This window comes from Dipodomys ordii, unplaced genomic scaffold, assembly GCF_000151885.1.
Source record: "Dipodomys ordii isolate 6190 unplaced genomic scaffold, Dord_2.0 Scaffold107, whole genome shotgun sequence".
Classification (NCBI taxonomy): domain Eukaryota; kingdom Metazoa; phylum Chordata; class Mammalia; order Rodentia; family Heteromyidae; genus Dipodomys; species Dipodomys ordii.
In genome coordinates, this window is record NW_012267323.1 from 1,856,116 (window position 1) to 1,874,910 (window position 18,795).

At 47.6% G+C, this 18,795-nt stretch overlaps 1 protein-coding gene across 1 annotated transcript in view; it reads right to left on the reverse strand.

Moving 5' to 3' along the window:
* Col6a6 (collagen, type VI, alpha 6) overlaps positions 1 to 16,082 on the reverse strand; it is a 54,330-nt gene extending 38,248 nt beyond the window's left edge. The window contains exons 1-7 of the mRNA XM_013028214.1: positions 16,022 to 16,082; positions 13,849 to 14,445; positions 11,726 to 12,346; positions 9,923 to 10,483; positions 7,830 to 8,387; positions 3,508 to 4,083; positions 187 to 756 (exon numbers count right to left, since the gene is read on the reverse strand). Of these exons, the coding sequence (XP_012883668.1) occupies positions 187 to 756; positions 3,508 to 4,083; positions 7,830 to 8,387; positions 9,923 to 10,483; positions 11,726 to 12,346; positions 13,849 to 14,445; positions 16,022 to 16,082 (3,544 nt within the window). The remainder of the gene's footprint in view (positions 1 to 186; positions 757 to 3,507; positions 4,084 to 7,829; positions 8,388 to 9,922; positions 10,484 to 11,725; positions 12,347 to 13,848; positions 14,446 to 16,021) is intronic.
* Positions 16,083 to 18,795: the final 2,713 nt, after the last annotated feature.

Consider the following 18,795-nt stretch of genomic DNA (forward strand, 5'->3'; position numbering starts at 1 on the left):
CACACACACACACACACACAACTGTGGAAAAAGCTCCCATTCCAATCGGAGCCAACCAATCGAAATTCTCCCAGCGACTTTAGGAAAAGCTCTGGAGGGGAGGAAAATGTCCGGGAAGACAGAAGGGACATTTTACATATGTACATATATAGAGATATATATATGGAACCTTTATGAAATACTTACTGCTCTCGCCCCCCGATGTGCAAATGTTGCGAACGATCCTCTTCTTCACCTTTCTCAGTTCATCGAAATTATGAACTGTCAGCTTCCGGTCGGCCGAGCCGGTGATCTGCAAGAGCTGCTGGTGGTCCACGTCCCCGATGCCCACGGAGTAGATGGTGATACCCTGGTGTCTCAGCTCCAGGGCGGCCGGGGCCACGTCGTCTTGGGACTGGCCATCGGTGAGGACCAGCAGCACCTGCGCAGTACCTTCCTGGATCCGACTCCCCGTGTCTGGCTGGAAGTAACGAGCCACCTGCCGGAGCGCAGCCCCAATGTGAGTGTACCCGAAAATCTGCTGGATCTTCTCGATCTCCAGCCCGATCTTCTTTCTGCCCGTGAAGGTGCCCAGGGTAAACTCGGGGCGGTACGTGTGGCTAAACTGGGCCACGCCTATCTGCACCCTGTTGAGGCCGACGTCAAAGTCATCAACGACCGACGTGAGAAATGCCTTCATCTTCTTGAAGTCCTCTGGGTGGATGCTGTTGGATCCATCCATGAGGAACACCAAGTCTACCTTGTCAATATCACAGTCTAGAAAAGGAAGGCAGAGAGCAAATTAGCAGCAGGAGCCGTGACTTCTTTCACCCCTCAGGAGTAAGTATTTGCATCTACATAGAAATGATTTCGATGAAGAGGGTAAAATGAGGTCTCGGTTTATTTGCACATATGAAAAGAACAATGTTGGGCACCGGTGGCTCACGTCTGTGCTCCTAGTGACTCAGGAGGCTGAGATCTGAGGATCGTAGTTTGAAGCTACCTGGGCAGGAAAGCCCGTGGGTCTCTTCTCTCCAATTAACTGACAAAAACCCAGAAATGGAGATATAGCTCAAGTGGTACCAGCCTTGAATGAAAAAGCTGAAAGATAGCACCTAGGCCCTGAGTTCAAGGTCTAGTACTAGCACACCAAAAATTAAACTTAAAGGAGGAAAGAATATTGGACAGTAATTTGAATGGAGGGTGTTGCTAGAAATCTATTGTTCTCATGTATGGTAATGTGAATACTCCCCCTTTGTTCAACTAATTAATGTTGATAAGTTTCTTTTTATTTTTATGGTCAATTGCGGGGCTTGAACTCAGGACCTGGGCACTGTCCCTGAGCTTTTGTACTCAAAGGTAGTGCTCTACCATTTTGAACCACAATCCCACTTCCAGTTTTCTGGTGGTTAATTGGAGATAAAGAGTCTCATGGATTTTTCTGCCCAGACTAGCTTTAGAACTGTGATCCTCAGATCTCAGCCTCCTGAGTAGCTACCATTGTAGGCATGAGCCACTAGCCACCAGATAATATTTTAATTTAAAAATAAACGATATGGGCTGGGAAGGTGGCTAGTGGTAGAGTGCTTGCCTCACATGCATGAGGCTCTGAGTTCGATTCCTCAGCACCACATAAGCAGAAAAAGCCAGAAGTGGTGCTGTGGTTCAAGTGGTAGAGCGCTCGCCTTGGGCTGAAGAGCTCAGGGACAGCGCCGAGGTCCAGAGTTCAAGCCCCACAACCGACAAAAATAAATTCATACATAATAAATCATGTTTCTCAAAGCAGTGTCTTATCTTATGCTAGCATGTGAAGCACTTAATTGGATAGGAAATAAGTCCAAAGAATTCTTTTAAAAAGGCAACAAGAGATAAACCACTCACGTGGCCTTTTCTATTTTTCTTGGCCTGTCCACTTTGGTATTACACTATTTTCATTTCTGCAAAATCAGAGAACTAGTTATGGAATGACACACACACACACAAACTTGTTATCTTTAAAGTTTCTGGAAAGCCTACGATTAGTAGTAACATAGCATATAATAATAATTAATAATAATTAATAATGACATTTATCCATGTAGGGATTCAAATAGAAACAGATGGTGTGTATTATTGACTTAGCCTCTTTGGTTAGTTGAGCAATAAATTTTTTTCTCGATTTTGAAGGAAGAAGTGAGGGGAGAGTGTAAAAGCATGATTTCTGATGCGTATCTATTTGGCTTCATCTTATATCAGCCGTCTTTGTGGTGCATGGAGACCAAAACAAAACAAAACAAAACTACCTATTTTAGAGAAAATATTCTTGAGTACACAACACAATATAGTACGATGCCTTCCCTGTATTAACATAGAAAATATAAAAAGAATATGAGGTGGGCGCCGGTGGCTCATGCCTGTCATCCTAGCTACTCAGGAGGCTGAGATCTGAGGATTTCAGTTCAAAGCTAGACCTAGGCAGGAAAGTCTGTGAGACTCGTATCTCCAATGAACCACGAGTAAGTACTGTTTTCCTGCTTCAAGGAGAACTTCCAATTAGAAACACAAAAATAGATGTCAACTTTCCAAGGACACTTGAGAGGAATAGATCAAATTTTAGCTATTCATCACCAAGAGGTGAAAAAAAAATTGTTGTTTTTAGTAAGATCCAGAGAGATTTTGTTAGTTTGGTCAAAAGAAAAAAACAAAACATTTCCAGGAGACAAGGCATAGGAAAACTAGACAAGCAGCCGGGGTACTAGTGGCTCACACCTGTCATCCTAGCTACTCAGGAGGCTGAGATCTGAGGATCATGGTTCAAAGCCAGCCTGGGCAGGAAAGTCCATGAGATTCTGATCTTCAATGAACCACCAGAAAACCGGAAGCGGCACTGTGGCTCAAGTGGTATAGCACTCGCCTTGAGTTGAAGAGCTGAGGGACAGTGCCCAGACACAGAGTTCAAGCCTCACGACTTACCAAAAAAAAAAAAAGAAAAAGAAAACTAGAGAAGCCAAATGATTTTACAAAGGAACTGTACCCAGATGTTGGCACTGCTGGACGAATAGCAACTCATTTAATGAAAAATATGTTCAGCCAGGCTCCAATGGCTCACACCTGTCATCCTAGCTACTTAAGGAGGCTGAGATCTGAGCAGGGCAGGTTCAAGTCAGCCTGGTTAGGGAAAGACCTTGAGCCTCTTATCTCCAATGAACCAGCAAAAAAGAAAAAAAAAAAAGTCTGGAAGCGGGGTTGTGGCTCAAGTGCACTAACTCACCTTGAGCAGAAAGGCTCAGGGACAGTGCTCAGGCTCAACACAATAAAAGAAGAAAAAAAAAAAAGCAAGCAAGAGTATTAGGCCCTGAGTTTAAAAAAAAAGAAAAAGAAAGATAGAGGGAGGGAAGGGGAGGAGAGGGGAAGGGAGGCAGACAGACATAGGTGATCTATCCAACCATCCTGGAGCTCTTTCTAAAGCTTGCTACTTGGTCCCGTGCTAAGTTTTCCAACCCATCCTGGCCCTTATTTTCTCTCTGGAGAAGGTGTTGGGAGCCTTACCTACTTTAGAAGAGTTGCACACGCTGGCAGACACGTCCGAAAAGATACCCTGGAGGCCTCCAAAAGTCTCCACGAAGTAGTACCTGTCCTGTGACCCGGCCATGGCCAGCAGCTCCACGGGGTTGGCACCCGCGATGCCCACGGCCAGCACCACGATGCCTTTATCCCGCAGGCCCTTGGCCGTGGTGTTGAGTTTCTCGGCGTCGTGGGATTCCCCGTCGGTGATCACCATGAGGATTTGGGGGACTCCCTGGTGCAAACGGCTGCCCCGGGCCTCGGTGAACATGTGATCGGAGAAGGCCAGCGCTTCGGCCGTGTACGTGTTGCCCCCCATAGGTTGATCGTGCTGGATGGTGGAAATCACCTCTGATTTCGTGTCCAGGGCATTCAGGTAAAAGAGCACTTCGGGGTCGTCGGCGTATTTCAGAGCGCCAAACCGGACTTGGTTCTTGCCCACGTCGGCCTTCCTTACCAAGCCGATCATAAAATCTTTCATGATGCTATATTCGTCATGGTCAATGCTGCCCGAGCTGTCGATCACGAACACGACGTCTAAAACTTCAATCCGCTTGCATTCTGGAAGAGAAGGGGGGCGGGGACGGAAATCAGCTGACACCAGCTCTGGGTAGCATGGGAGATGCCTTCCACTTTGTTCTTACATTTCTGGTGGAGCCAGGCACCGGTGGCTCACCCTTGACGTCCCAGCTACTCAAGTGGTTGAGATCTGAGGAGCAAGGTTTGAAGTGAGCCTAGGCAGGAAAGTCCTTGAGACTCTTATCTCCAATGAACTAGCAAAAATCCCAAAGTGGAGGTATGGCTCAAGTGGTAGAGTACCAGCCCTGAATGAAAAAGTTGGAGGGGGGGAGCCACTGGGAAGGTGGCTTAGTGGTAGAGTGCTTGCCTAGCATGCATGAAGCTTGCCTAGCATGCATGATTCCCCTGTACCACATACACAGCAAAAGCCAGAAGTGGCGCCGTGGCTCAAGTGGTAGAATGCTAGCCTTGAGTAAAAGAAACTCAGGGACAGTGCCCAGGCCCCAGGACTGGCAACATAAATAAATAAAAAGTTATGGGACAGTGCCAGGGCACAGAAAGAAGGAAAGGGGAGGGAAAGGGAAGGAGCAGAGGGAAAGAGAGAAAGACATGGAGTAAAGAAGGAAGGTAGGGATAGGAGAAGGAAATTTGGAGAGGGAAGGGAAGAAGGAAGGGAAGGGGGAAGGGAAGACAGAAGGGAAGGAAAGGAAAGGGAAGGGGGAAGGGAAGAGGGAAGGGAGGGAGGAAGGAAAGAAGGAAGGACAGAAAGGGGAAGGGCGGGAAGGAGTAGAGGAGAGGAGGGAGGGAGGGAGGAAGGAAGGAAGTAGAGGAGGGGAAGGAAGGAAGGGGGAGGGAAGGAGAAAGGAAGGAAGGAGGGGAGGGAGGAGGGGAGGGAGGGAGAAAAAGAAGGGAGGGAAGGCAAGAAGGATTCCTAAATCTTTGGGGCTAAAAGGAAAATCACAGTTCCGTGTCATTTTTCTCCTATAACGGGTTCCTCCAACATGTGTTTTCATTTATTTAAATATTGTCTTTTTTTTTTAAGACCTAGGGATCTTGAAACTTTACTCTCCAACTAAACCTTGGGGGAAATGACCAAATAAAAATGAATTTGGCCATTCTCTCTTTTTTTTTTTTATGGTTCTCGCGTAGCTCAGTTGGAAGCTTCTAATTTCTCCCTTTTTGACTTTCTTCAAAGATCGCTTTGTATGATTGGACCTCATCATACAAATGAACTCATTTCTCATTCGGCCTCACTCAGTGGCCCTAGCCCCACCGTCTTCCTCGGTGTTTGAAAGTGGAGGTCAATGCCAGGGAAAAGCACACAGGAAGAACACGGTGGCCCACAGAAAGGAATTCAGCCATGCCAAGTTGGAGAAGAGGGATTGAAAGACGGTTAATCATCCCGTCCTAATATGGCGCCATCTTGATCCAGACCTAGGATCCAAACATGATGTCAACCGTTCCTGAGAAACAGAACTGTCAGAAAGTATTTCCCCCCACACCACATACACACAAGCCTCCTACATTTTCTTCTTTCCTAAGAAGTCACAAGGAGGCCACGTGGTAAGCTGCTGAACATGAGAAAACCAAAGCTCCTTACCACTGTCCGCAAAGCCATGTGGACAAAGCCCTAAGACCTGATTCTTCAGAAAAGCTGATTTCACCAAAAGATCCCAGATCGCTCGCGGCCCTTTGGTGAGCTGTGAAGCCAGCTGCCATCCCATAGGAGACGTGGGGCTAAGACTGCTTGAAGGTTGCCAAGTGGCCGAGAGTTTGTATTTATTACGGATGGAATTACCAAGGAATAAAAGGCCAAGAAGACTCCTTTCTTTTTCCTACGAAACACAGACCAGGTCTTATCAAATGTTTTAGTGGGAGTTAATGGAACTGTGACTTGAAAGAAGTTTTCCTCCCTTAGAACTCCAATAAGTTCCATCTCCTTCTAGAAATTTTGCAGAGGGCCTCTGTTATTAGGCTCATAGTCAGCATTGGGTTCTTTGGGTGGGTTGTTGTTGTTTGTTTTTTCTTTTTTTTTTTTTTTGATTGGTGATAGGGCCTGAACTCTGGGCCTGGGCACTGTCCCTCAGCTCTTCAGCTCAAGGCCAGTGCTCTACCACTTGAGCCACAGCACCACTTCTGGTTTTCTGAGTGGTTTAATGGAGATAAGAGTTTCACAGGCTTTCCTGCCCGGGCTGGCTTTGAACTGTGATCCTCAGATCTCAGCCTCCTGGGGAGCTAGGATGACAGGCGTGAGCCACCACGCCCAGCTACATTCAACCATTTCTAATCCTCTTGTAGGATCAAAGGAAGAGTCACGACCTCATTTACCTTTGAAGGAACCTCTGTGCAATTCCTTCTTTGTGTCTAGCATAAAAGCCTCAATAAATCAGTGAATACTTGATTCTTCTCATTTCCAAATTTCAGTAACCTCCCGTTCTGTTCCAGTTACTCAGAAGAATATCATAAAGTCACTGTGTTCTTTCCAGATCTTGGTGTGCTGCGGTGGGAGTTGGAGTTGTTGGAGGAGGGAGCTACACATGGCACTGGCCTCTCCAGCGACTAATGGTTAAGAGCAAATGGCCTGGTGTTTGCCGAGCAATGAACTAGCAGGACTGCCTGCGTTTAGTGGAAAAGCCTTAAATAAACCCAGCAAGGAGCTGGGAAGGTGGCTCAGTGGTAGAGCGCTCGCCTTGCATACATAAGGCCCTGGGTTCGATTCCTCAGCACCACATAACCGGAAAAAGCCGGAAGTGGCGCTCGCCTTGAGCTGAAGAGCTGAGAGACAGTGCTCAGACCCAGGGTTCAAGCCCCATGACCAACAAAAAATAAATAAACCCAGCAAATACGCTTCCTCTGAGTCATAATTGATCCATACTACACAATTAATATTGACTTTAAATACATGCACCTTTTCGGTTCTGCATATGTGCACATGATGTTGCTTGCTAGTTAAAATGTTATCTTTTATAGGGGCTGGGAAGGCAGCTCAGTGGTAGAGTGCTTGCCTAGCATGCATGAAGACCTGAGTTTGAGTCCTCAGTACCACATACATAGAAAAAGCCAGAAGTGGGGCTGTGGCTCAAGTGGTAGAATGCTGGCCTTGAGCTGAAGAGCTGAGGAACAGTGCCCAGACCCAGAGTTCAGGCCCCACAACCAGACCCAAAAATAAATAAATATTAAAAAAGAAAAAAAGAAGGTGGGGGCTGGGAAAGTGGCTCAAATGGTAGAGTGCTTCCCTAGCATGCATGAAGCCCTGGGTTCAATTCCTCAGGACCCTATAAACAGAAACAGCCAGAAGTAGGGCTGTGGCTCACGTGGTAGAGCGCTGGCCTTGAGCAAAAGCAGCTCGGGGACAGTGCCCAGGCCCTGAGTTCAAGCCCCAGGACTGGCAAAAAAAAAAAAGTCAACTGTTGGTGGCTCAAGCCTGTCATTCTAGCTACTCAGGAGGCTGAGATCTGAGGATCACAGTTAGAAAGCCAGTCCAGGCAGGAAAATCAGTGAGACTCTGATCTCCAGAAAACGGAAAGTGACGCTGTGGTTCAAGTGGTAGAGCACTTGCCTTGAACTGAAGAGCTTAGGGACAGCGCCCAGGCCCAGGGTTCAAGCCCTTTGACCCACGACAACAACAACAAAAAAGGGTAGAGCTGGAAGAAGAGGTAAAATGGTAGAGTAGCTGCTTATTAAGCATAAAGTCCTGAGTTCAACTCCCAGTACTCCCCTCAACCGCCCCCCCCTCCAGACACAGCCTTTGGAGAGAAAGTTCAAGATGTGACTAGGCCCAGGCTCACCTTCCTGGGGACTGCATATGCCCAGCACAAGGTCATCTTCGATGTGTTGCAGAATATCAAAGTTCTCCACATAAAAAACCATCTCGGGCCTCCCACTGATCTCCTCCAGTTGGGTGACATTGGAGCCGAAGACTCCTACAGAGTAGATAATGACGCCATCTTGTCGCAGTGCTTCGGCCGGCTCCTTCACTGCGTCCTGAGCTTCACCGTCTGTGATGAGGAGAAGAAACTTCCTGACTCCGGGCCGAGCCCCCTTGGTGGGGCTGAAGTACTGGGCCACGAAGGTCAGGGCGCTTCCGGTCAAGGTAGTTTCTCCGATGTGAGCCATCTGGTCTATGGCGTTGGAGATGTCGCTTTGGGTGCTGAACGTGCCCAGCTGAAACTCTTCCCTGTTGACGTCACTGAACTGGACCACACCAACCTGAACCCTGTCCGCCCCGATCTGAGACCTGCTCACTAGATTCTTCATGAAGATTTTCATTTTGCTGAAGTTTTCAGGCCCGATGCTGCCGGAACTATCCACCAGAAACATGATGTCAGCTTTCATGTCCTTACAGGCTGTGAGGGAAGACATCGGGGTGTTAATCAAGTCTATTCAAAAATCTGAGTCACTAAGAATTCTATTTTGAAGAAGGTGCTCAGCAGTGATACCTAGTAGGAAAGTTAAAAAAAAAAAAACAAAGAAAGGCAAATAAGCCAGGTGCTAGTGGCTCACGCCTGTCATCCTAGCTGCTCAGGAGGCTGAGATCCGAGGATCATGGTTGAAAGCCAGCCTGGGCAGGAAAGTCTGTGAGACTCTTATCTCCAATAAACGACCAGAAAACTGGTTCAAAGAGATAGAGTGCTGGCCTTGAGCAAAAAAGCTTAGGGACAGCACCCAGGCCCTCAATTCAAGCCCCACAACCAACCAGAAAGAAAGAGAAGGGCTGGGAAGGTGGCTCAGTGGTAGAGCGCTTGCCTTGCATGCATGAGGCCCTGGGTTCCATTCCTCAGCACCACATAAGCAGAAAAAGCTGGAAATGATGCTGTGGTTCAAGTGGTAGAGCACTCGCCTTGAGCTGAAATGTTGAGGGACAGCGCCCAGGCCCAGAGTTCAGGCCCCACAACCAACAAAAAAAGAAAAAAAGACAATAAAAGAGCGGGGCACCGGTGGCTCACACGTGTCCACTAACTACCCCAAGAGGCTGAGATCTGAGGATCTTGCTTAGAAGCCAGCCTGAGTAGGAAAGTCCGTGAGACTCTTCTCCAATGAACCACTAAAACACCAGTAAGAGGCATGGCTCACTTGGTAGAGTGCTCGTCCTAAGCAGCAAAGCTCAGGGACAGCACCCAAGGTGTGAGTTCAAGCCCCAGGACCGACCGACCAATGCACACGCACACACACACAATAAGTATTTGTTCCTATGCGAAGCTGGGTTGACTTGTATAATTATGCTCTCTAGAATACAACTAAGAGCCTCTTGTCATGCTGCTTTAATATCTAGTGATATTAATATCTAAACAGTGATATTTGAAGCAATTCCTTCCTGTAAGTATGTATGCGTTTGTATGCTGGTGTTGACATTAAAACTAGAGCCTCATCAGGCACCGGTGGCTCACGCCTGTCATCCTAGCTACTCAGGAGGCTGAGATCTGAGGATCGTGGTTTAAAGCCAGCCCGGGCAGGAAAATCCATGAGGTTCATTTCCAATGAGCCACCAGAAAACCACAAGTGGTGCTGTGGCCCAAGTGGTAGAGCGCTTGCCTTGACTTGAAGAACTTAGGGACAGCGCCTAGGCCCAGAGTTCAAGCCCCATGACCGACCAACAACAAAAGCAACAACTCGAGCCTCATAGTCTGGCTTAGCTCTTTCATTTAAGGCTGGTGTTCTACTACTTGAGCCACAGCCCCAATTGCAACTTCCGGCTGGTGGACTGGAGACAAGAGTTTCAACAGACTTTACCATCTGGGCTGGCTTCGAACGGCGATCCTCTGATCTCAGCCTCTTGAGTGGCTGGGATTACAGGTGTGAGCCAGATGCTCTTCCAACAGCACCAAAGCCTAACCTAACCGGCATGCACATGAGCACTGAAATCCAGGGGGGCCTCTCCTACCTTCCTCGGCACAGATCTCCTGTACCACCTGATTGCGAATGTCCTTCAGGGCGTCAAAGTCGTGCACGTAGTACACCCTCTTCTCCTCGCCTGCCAGTTCTTGCAGCTGGGTTTGGTTGGCTTCCCCGACGCCGATGGCGTAGACCCGGATGTTCTGATTTCTCAGTCTGTGTGCAGGCTCCAAGACGCTATCCTCCGACATGCCGCTGGTAAGCACCACCAGGTGACAGGGCACTTTGTTTCCCCGTTGCTTCTTGGCCTCTTGCAACAGCTTCAGGGTAAAGTTCAGGGCCGCCCCTGTGTGGGTTCGGCCCCCCATCTGACGGATGTTTTCGATGGCTTTCCCCAGGTCCTGCTTGCTGGAGTACTTGTCGATCTCAAATTCTAAGTCCCAGCTGTCCGCGTACTGAACGGCCCCAACTCGTACCTTGTGGGGAGCGATGTTGAACATCCCTACCACCTCGGACAGGAAGGACTTCATCTCGTGGAAGTCTGCCGCCTGGATGTCCCCCGAGCCATCGATCAGTAGATAGATGTCAGCTTCCTCGGTGTCCACGCAAGCTGAAATAGGACCAGAAGGGGGAAAGGGGGTTCAGAGAGGGAAAATGCACAGAAAACAAGAAAGGGCTTTTAACACAGGCTACTTGCTCTGCTAGGCCAGAATTGGAGGGTGGTGGGGTGGAGGGGGGAATCTGGGAATCTTAGCATTTATTGGAGCAAATACAATCACGTCTGATTCCTTCAAGATCATTTATCTAGAGCCGTGTCATGAATCTGGATAAACAGGAAGAGCCCAGCTTTACTGTCAAATATGATTCTTCACTCATGCTGGGCGCTGGTGGCTCACACCTGTCATCCTAGCTACTCAGGAGGCTGAGAGCTGAGAATCATGGTTCAAAGCCAGCCCAGGCAGGAAAGTCCGTGAGCCTCTGATCTCCAAGTAACTACTCAGAAAACTGGAAGTGACGCTGTGGCTCAAGTGGTAGAGCACTCGCCTTGAGCTGATGTGCCTCAGGGACAGCGCCCACACAATTATGGTGACCCCATCTAAGACATATCCAGAGGAAGCATGATATAAATATTTGCTGCAGAATTTATACATGCACATGAATGTATATACCCCTCCGTAGAAATATTTATATAACATACATGGGGGCCCATGCAGAGAGCATCCAGACAAAATACATCACCCTGTCTCCTCTCTAAACTGCAGACTTGACTGGTACTTAATCAAGTGTTTATCTTCTGTCTAAACTTCATTTATTCCCTATGTTGGAATTTGGGTATAAGGGAAGGAGAGGAAGGAAAAGAGAGCTGGGAATGTAGCACATGGTGAAGTATTTACAGACAGATACACACACACAAAATATAAAGCTGGGCACTGGTGACTTTTGCCTATAATCCTAGCAGCCAAGAGTACCAGATTAAATCCTGAGGCTAAAAAGGAGTAACTCCTTCTGTCCAACTGTTTCGTTCCCACCAGCCCCATTTTTATTTATTTATTTTGGTCAGTCATGGGACTTGAACCGTGGGCCTGGGCGCTGTCCCTCAGCTCTTCAGCTCAAGGCAGGTGCTCTACCACTTGAACCACAGCACCACTTCTGGTTTTCTGGTGGTCCACTGGAGATCAGAGTCTCACAGACTTTCCTTCCCCGGGGGGGCTGGCTTTGAACCGTGATCCTCAGATCTCAGCCTCCTGAGTAGCTAGGATGACAGGCGGGAGCCACTGATGTTCCCAAGACCACGAAGGAAGGAAGGAAGGGAAGAAGGTTACAAACTGCTAGCGGCCTGCCCAGGCCTCACCAGACTTCAGGGACTGTGTCCTTTCCGACAGCACGGTCACGCTGTGGGTGATCTGCTTCCGGAGCTTCTTCAGGAACGTCTGGTTGTGGGCCGCCAGGTCGGAGAAAGTACTCAGCATGGACAGGTGCTGGCCGGCAGGGTGGGAGGCCACTTTCTCCAGCTGGGATTGGCTGGCATCTGCCACGCCCATGGCGAAGATGGTGACGCCCTCTCTGCGAAGGCTAGCGGCTGCCTTGGTGATATTGTCCTCCGACGCTCGGTGGGTCACCAGCACGGCGATCTGGGGGACCCCCTGCTGCTTCCGGCTGCCCCTCTGGATGTTGAACACTTCCTTCCTGGTTTTCCTGATGGCAGCCCCCGTGTAGGCCGGCCCCGGCTCCGGCACCAGGTCTTCTATGTGCTGGAGAACTTCTGACTTATTCAGGCCTGCGCTCAGATGGCTGATGACTCGGGTCTCGTTGCTGTAAACCACCAGGCCAACCCGCGTGCAGCTTGCCTTTACGTCCAGGGCAGCTACGCTCTCCTCCAGGAAGGCTTTCAGGGAGTCAAGATTCTCCTGGCTGTCGTTGAGGGACATGTCCAGCAGGAAAACCAGATCGGCTACCAAAGGACCTTGGCACACTGCGTGGAGAGGAATGAAATGGACAGGTTTAACGCCAGGCTCACTCTCTCTACTGAACCCCAGCCAAACTCAGGGGTATATGGAAACAAAGAGGAATCCAGGTACCGTAGCTCAAGCTTATAATCCCAGCTACTGGGGGAGGCAGAGAAAAAGGAGGATTGCATTTGGAGGTCAGCCCAAGCAAAATAATAATAATGTAAACAGGACTTGATCATATAAGCAAATAAGCAAGGAGTAGGGTGCGGACTTCTGTCAGCCCAGGGCAGGGAGGTGGCTCAGTGGTAGTGCTCACCTAGCATGCATGAAGCCCTGGGTTCGATTCTTCAGTACCACACACACAGGAAAAGCCAGAAGTGGCGCTGTGGCTTGAGTGGTACAGTGCTAGTATTGAGTACAAGAAGCTCAGGGACAGCACCCAGGCCCTGAGTTCAAGCCCCAAGACTGGCAAAATTTAAGTTTAAATTTTAAAAAACTTGTGTCAGCCCAGCTACAAAGGAGGCCATAGGTAGAAAGACTGTAATCCAGACTCATTTGGGAAAAAGAAAAAATGGAGACCCTATCTTCAAATGAAACAGAAAGCCGGGCGTCGGTGGCTCACACCTGTCATCCTATTCAGGGGGCTGAAATCTGAGGCTCACGGTTCAAAGCCAGCCCAAGCAGGAAAGTCCGTGAGACTCTTATCTCCAATAAACCATTAGAAAACCAGAAGTGGGGCTGTGGCTCAAGTGGTAGAGCAGTTGCCTTGAGCTGAAGAGCTGTGGGACAGCGCCCAGGCCCAGAGTTCAAGCCCCACGACCAAAAAAAGAAATGTACTCATTACCTGACTCACGAAACTGTAATAACCATTGTAAAAAGAATGCATCACTGTGTTTGAACTATGGCTATATCTGAGCTATGCAGAAATGAACTTCATAATGGTTAATTTTTTTTAAAAGAAAAGAAAATGAGTCATGTGAAGTCATACAGGACCTTAGACTTAATTTTCTGCTGTCACGGTGTTATAATTCTTTTTTCCTCACCAAGTCTTCATTTTAATTTTAGGAAAATGTTACTCGCTTTCTATAAAGTTGGTTAATATGAGTTTGTTTTAAAATTTAAATTACTGCTAACAACTATACCTGTTACCTGACTAATGTAGTGGTAACCCCTCTGAATAATAACAACAATAATAATAAATTGCCTTAGTTACTAACTTACCTTAGCTTGTTTTTCTTGTATGGTTTTTGTTTTTTGTCAGTCATGGGGCTTGAACTCTGGGCCTGGGCACTGTCCTTCAGCTCTTCAGCTCAAGGCGAGCGCTCTACCACTTGAACCACAGCGTCACTTCTGGTTTTCTGTTGGTTCACTGGAGATCAGAGTCTCATAGACTTTTCCTGCCTAGGCTGGCTTTGAACTGTGATCCTCAGATCTCAGCCTCCCTGAGTAGCTAGGAAGACAGGCGTGATTACCAGCATCAGGAGGATTTTCCCAGCATTCTCACGCATGCAGCCCCAAGGCCTACCTTCTACAAGGATGTCATCAGCTGCTCCATCTTGATGCTTGATGGCAGCCTGGATGATCTCGGTCATGTTCTGGGAGAAGGTACTGAGCTCCCTGGCGGTCCGGAGGTGGACGTGCAACCCCGGGGTGGCCATGAGCTTCAGGTTTTCCTCAGATGCTTTCTGCAGCCCCACGGAGATGATTTTCACCCCATCTCGCTGTAGGGCCTTGGAAGGCTCTTCCACATCATCCTCAGACGCTGCCGAAGCCAGCACCACCAAAATGGGGGGAAACTGCCTCTTATCTCTCCCATTGGCAGGCCCAGAGAAATAAGTCTGGTGCGCTTGCTGCAAGGCATTTCCTATCTTCAGGGAACCGCCAAGGAAGCTCACGTTCTTCTTGAGGTGGTTGAGCATGGGATTTCTGCTCCGAAAGGTGTTCAGGTGGAACTCACTGTGCATGGTATTGCTGTACTGGGCCAACGCCACACGGTATTTGTTGGGTTCAATGGGGATACTGTTGATCATTTTGTTGATGAATGCTTTCACCAGAGGGAAGGATTTAATTCCCAGGTGATCGGAGCTATCCACCAGAAACACCACGTCTGCATACTCAGGGCCTGTATCACCAGGAACACAAACAAAAATGTTTCATGCCAATGATTTTTTGGGTTTGTTTTTTTTTTTTTTTGGTCGGTTGTGGGGCTTGAACTCTGGGCCTGGGAGCTGTCCCTCAGCTCTCTAGCTCAAGGCAAACGCTCTACCACTTGAGCCACAGTGCTACTTCAGGTTTTCTGAGTGGTTTTTGGAGATCAGAGTCTCACAGACTTTCCTTGCCCGGGCTGGCTTTGAACCGCGATCCTCAGATCTCAGCCTCCTGAGTAGCTAGGATGACAGGCGTGAGCCACCAGCACCCAGCATGCCAATGATTTAAAAAAGAAGAAGAAAATTCTCTTTCAATTACTTTTTTCTTTTTTAGCCACTTCCAAATAGACTGGAAAATAATGGCTTAAAACTATACTTTTTCCTCTAGGGAAAAGATGTAGGTCTTGGGCTATTTCTTTCATAGACCTTCTCAGTTGAAATGGATCCCAAAATTACACTGATCATTTTTGCAAAGATTTAGCTGATTGGCTGGTGCTGGTAGGCTCATGTCTGTCATCCTAGCTACTTGGAAGGTTGAGATCTGAGGACTGTGGTTCAAAGCCAGGCCAGGACGGGAAAAATTGAGAGACTCTTACCTCCAATGAACCACGAAAAAGCCAGAAGTAGAGCTGTGGCTCAAGTCGTAGAGTGTTAGCCTTGAGCAAAAGAAGCTCAAGAGACAGTGCCCAGGCCCTGAGTTCCAGCCCCAGGACTAGAAAATAATAAATTTGCTTCCAAGGCCAGAGTCCTTAAGTCAGCATAAAAGCCATTTTGGGAGGTGCTGGCCCCAAAGGAGGCAGCATGGGAGAAAATTGGTGAGAGGCGGCAGGACTGAGCAAGGACAGACCAAATGTTCTGACTTTAATTCCACTGAATATAAACTGCTAACCACAGCTGTTGATGGTGGACAGCTAGAAACGTTTCAGAGTGTACACAAGAAAAATGAATATTCTTTACAAGAAACAGGCCAACTGCTCATGTTAATACAAAAATGTAAACATGTAACCAGGATAGACTTTTGGCACAGAAGCAGCAGGGACATTACAAATTTTTGAGACCTGAACCTAAGAGTCACAGAACTTTTATGTAACCTGCCAGCAGACCTGAAATGGGTTGACTCAGAAGAGAAAATGCCACCTTTCTTGCCTTTTCGTTGTTACTAAGGAATAAGGTCTAGGATTTTCAAAGGAACACAATATAATTTCAAGAAAACTGTCTCTTGGGGCTGGGAAGGTGGCTTAGTGGTAGAGTGCTTGTCTAGCATGCATGAAGCCCTGGGTTCGATTCCTCAGTTCCACATACACAGAAAAGACTAGAAGTAGCACTGTGGCTCAAGTGGTAGAGCACTCCCCTTGAGCAAATGCTCAGGGACAGCGCCCAGGCCCTGAGTTCAAGCCCCAAGACTGGCAAAAAGAAAACTGTCTCTCAATACCTACCCTTGCTAGCACCAAAATCAAAAGGTGAACATCATTAAATTGGGTTCAACTCACTTATCTAGTTGTTATATGTAAAAATATTGGGAAAGAATCCTCCCCATTTTGTTTTCCTTACCAGAATCTTGGTTCTCACAAACGTAGGAACAAACAGCAATAAGAAATAAAATGGCCAGCATTTTCATATTGGGACCTGAAAATTCTCCACCTTGAAATCTGAAAAAGACAAAAGCATCAACATGGGGGGGGGGTGAGGAGATCATTGTATTCGGAGGTGGGGTGGGGTTGGAAAACTAGGGGAAGAATGGTGGAAGGGGTGAACTTGAACAAGATGCATTGTACCCCTCATCTGGCTTGTTGAGTCAAAGCCTCTTTGAACAAGCTACTGAAATAATAAGATCAGAACAACAACCACAAATAAATAAATAAATAAAAGAAAAATAATAAGATCACTACAGATGCTATTTGGGAATCAAGACTCATATATATAAGAACCCCCAAACTGGGCCCCGGTGGCTCTTTTAATTTTCTTCTTTTGTCAGTCCTGGGGCTTGAACTCTGGGCCTGGGCGCTGTCCCTCAGCTCTTCAGCTCAAGGGGAGCACTCTACCACTTGAGCCACAGCGCCACTTCTGATTTTCTGAGTGCTTAATTGGAGATAAGAGTCTCACAGACTTTTCTGCCCAGGCTGGCTTTGAACCCCGATTCTCAGATCTCAGCCTCCTGAGTAGCTAGGATGACAGGCATGAGCCACCAGCGCCCAGCTTCTCAGGCTTTTTGCTAGCTCATTGAAGGTTAAAATATCAACAGATTTGTCTTCCTGGGCTGGCTTTGAACATTGGTCCTCAGAGCTCAATCTTCCAAGTTGCTAGGAATAGAGGCCAAGATCAAGAGAATTCTGGGTCAAGGGTAGCCCAGAAAACATGAAACCTTCATCACAACCAATAAGCTCAGCTGTGGTGGTATGTGCCTTTAACCCCAGCTAAGGGGTGGTACAGGTAGAAGGCTCATGGTTCAAGCCAGCCTACACATAAACACAAGACCCTATTTGAAAAATAAAGCAAAAAATATGGGAGTTAGCCAGGCGCCAGTGGCTCACATCTGGCATCCTAGCTACTCAGGAGACTGAGATCTGAGGACCACGGTTCAAAGCCAGCCCAGGTCAGGAAAAGTCCGTGAGACTCTTATCTCCAATGAACCACCAGAAAACCAGAAGTGGTGCTGTGGCTCAAGCGGTAGAGCACTTGCCTTGGGCTGAAGAGCTGAGGGACAGCGCCCAAGTCCAGAATTCAAGGCCCATGACCGACCAAAAAAAACAACTATGGGAGTTGTGGCTCAAGTGGTAAAAGCACCTGCCTAGCAAGCAGAATAGACATACGAAAAAATATGAAGTGCGCATGATCTATACGCTGTTCTATCAGCTAGGACCAGGATTTTGAAAAACCTGATCATGAGAATGAAAAAGATACCTATCATAAATCAGCATTCAATGAAATACACAGGACTTTTTTCCCTTATCCTTGGGCTTAAACTCAGGGCTTGGGCACTGTTCCTGAGGTTTGTTTTGCTGAAGGCTAGCACTCTACCACTTGAGCCACATCTCCATTTCCAGATTTTTTTTTTTGGTGGTTTACTGGAGCTAAGAATCTCATGCACTTACCTGCCCAGGCTGGCTTTGAACCATGATCCTCAGATCTCAGCCTCCTAGGTAGCTAAGATGTCAGGCATGAAGCGTAGGAACCCAGCAGGATTCAGTGCAATAGACTGCCTCTCATTCTACAAAGGACATTCATGTCATTCTCCCATCCATTCTCAAACCAGCAAGCTCAAGCCAATGCATGCATAGTTTTTTTTGTTTTGTTTTGGTCTTTTGTTTTTGTCAGTTGTAGGTCTTGAACTCAGGGCCTGGGCGCTGTCCCTCAGCTCTTCAGCTCAAGGCGAGCACTCTACCACTTGAGCCACAGCGCCACTTCCGGTTTTCTGATGGTTCATTGGAGAGAAGAGTCTCATGGACTTTCCTGAGTAGGCTGGCTTTGAACCGTGATCCTTAGATCTCAGCCTCCTGAGTAGCTAGGATGACAGGTGTGAGCCACCAGCGCCCACTCCAACGACCCACTCAAAAACCAGTAAGTGGCGTGTTGGCTTAGAGTAGTAGAGCTCTTGCCTTGAACAAAACGAGCTCAAAGACAGCTCCCAGACCCTGAGTTCAAGCTTCATGGCCAATAAAAGGGGAAAAAAATAATCCCGTTTCTAAATCTAGGATTCTTCTGAAATTCCTGTTGAGGAGGTAGACTGTTTCTCATTTAAACTACAGCTGCAGAAGGAAGCTACACCACCCAGGCCTTGGCTGCAAACCCAGAATGTGCAGAACTCGGACACGTGTTGTGCTGAGGCTCTGGGAACCAAAGGCTTCGGGAGATGTCTGTCTGACCTACACAAGCCAACTTCGAATCTAGGCCAGATCTGTGCAGAAGATATTTCCAGCCTAAAGAGATACCAGAGAGCCTTCAGGACAATGGAGACAAATGTCATTCCTTTCCTTTAAAAGGAGACACGGAAGACAACATTTTTTTTTAAATGATTTCCTTTTACTGCAGAAACAACATTACCAGCTGTTTTACTGTAAGGTCAACACTGGGTGTTGGCCACTGGGTTAAACATAGAAGTGTGCTTGCTTATTTAACTTTTTTTTTTCTGGTCCTAAGACTTGAACTCAGGGCTTGAGTACCTCCCTAAACTTTTTGGGTCAAGATTAATGTTCTACCCCTTGAGTCACAGCTCCACTTATGGCTTTTTTCTTTTTTGGTAATTTATTGGAGGTAAGAATCTAATAGACAACCAGGTGCCAGTGGCTCACGCCTGTCATCCTAGCTACTCAGGAGGCTGAGATCTA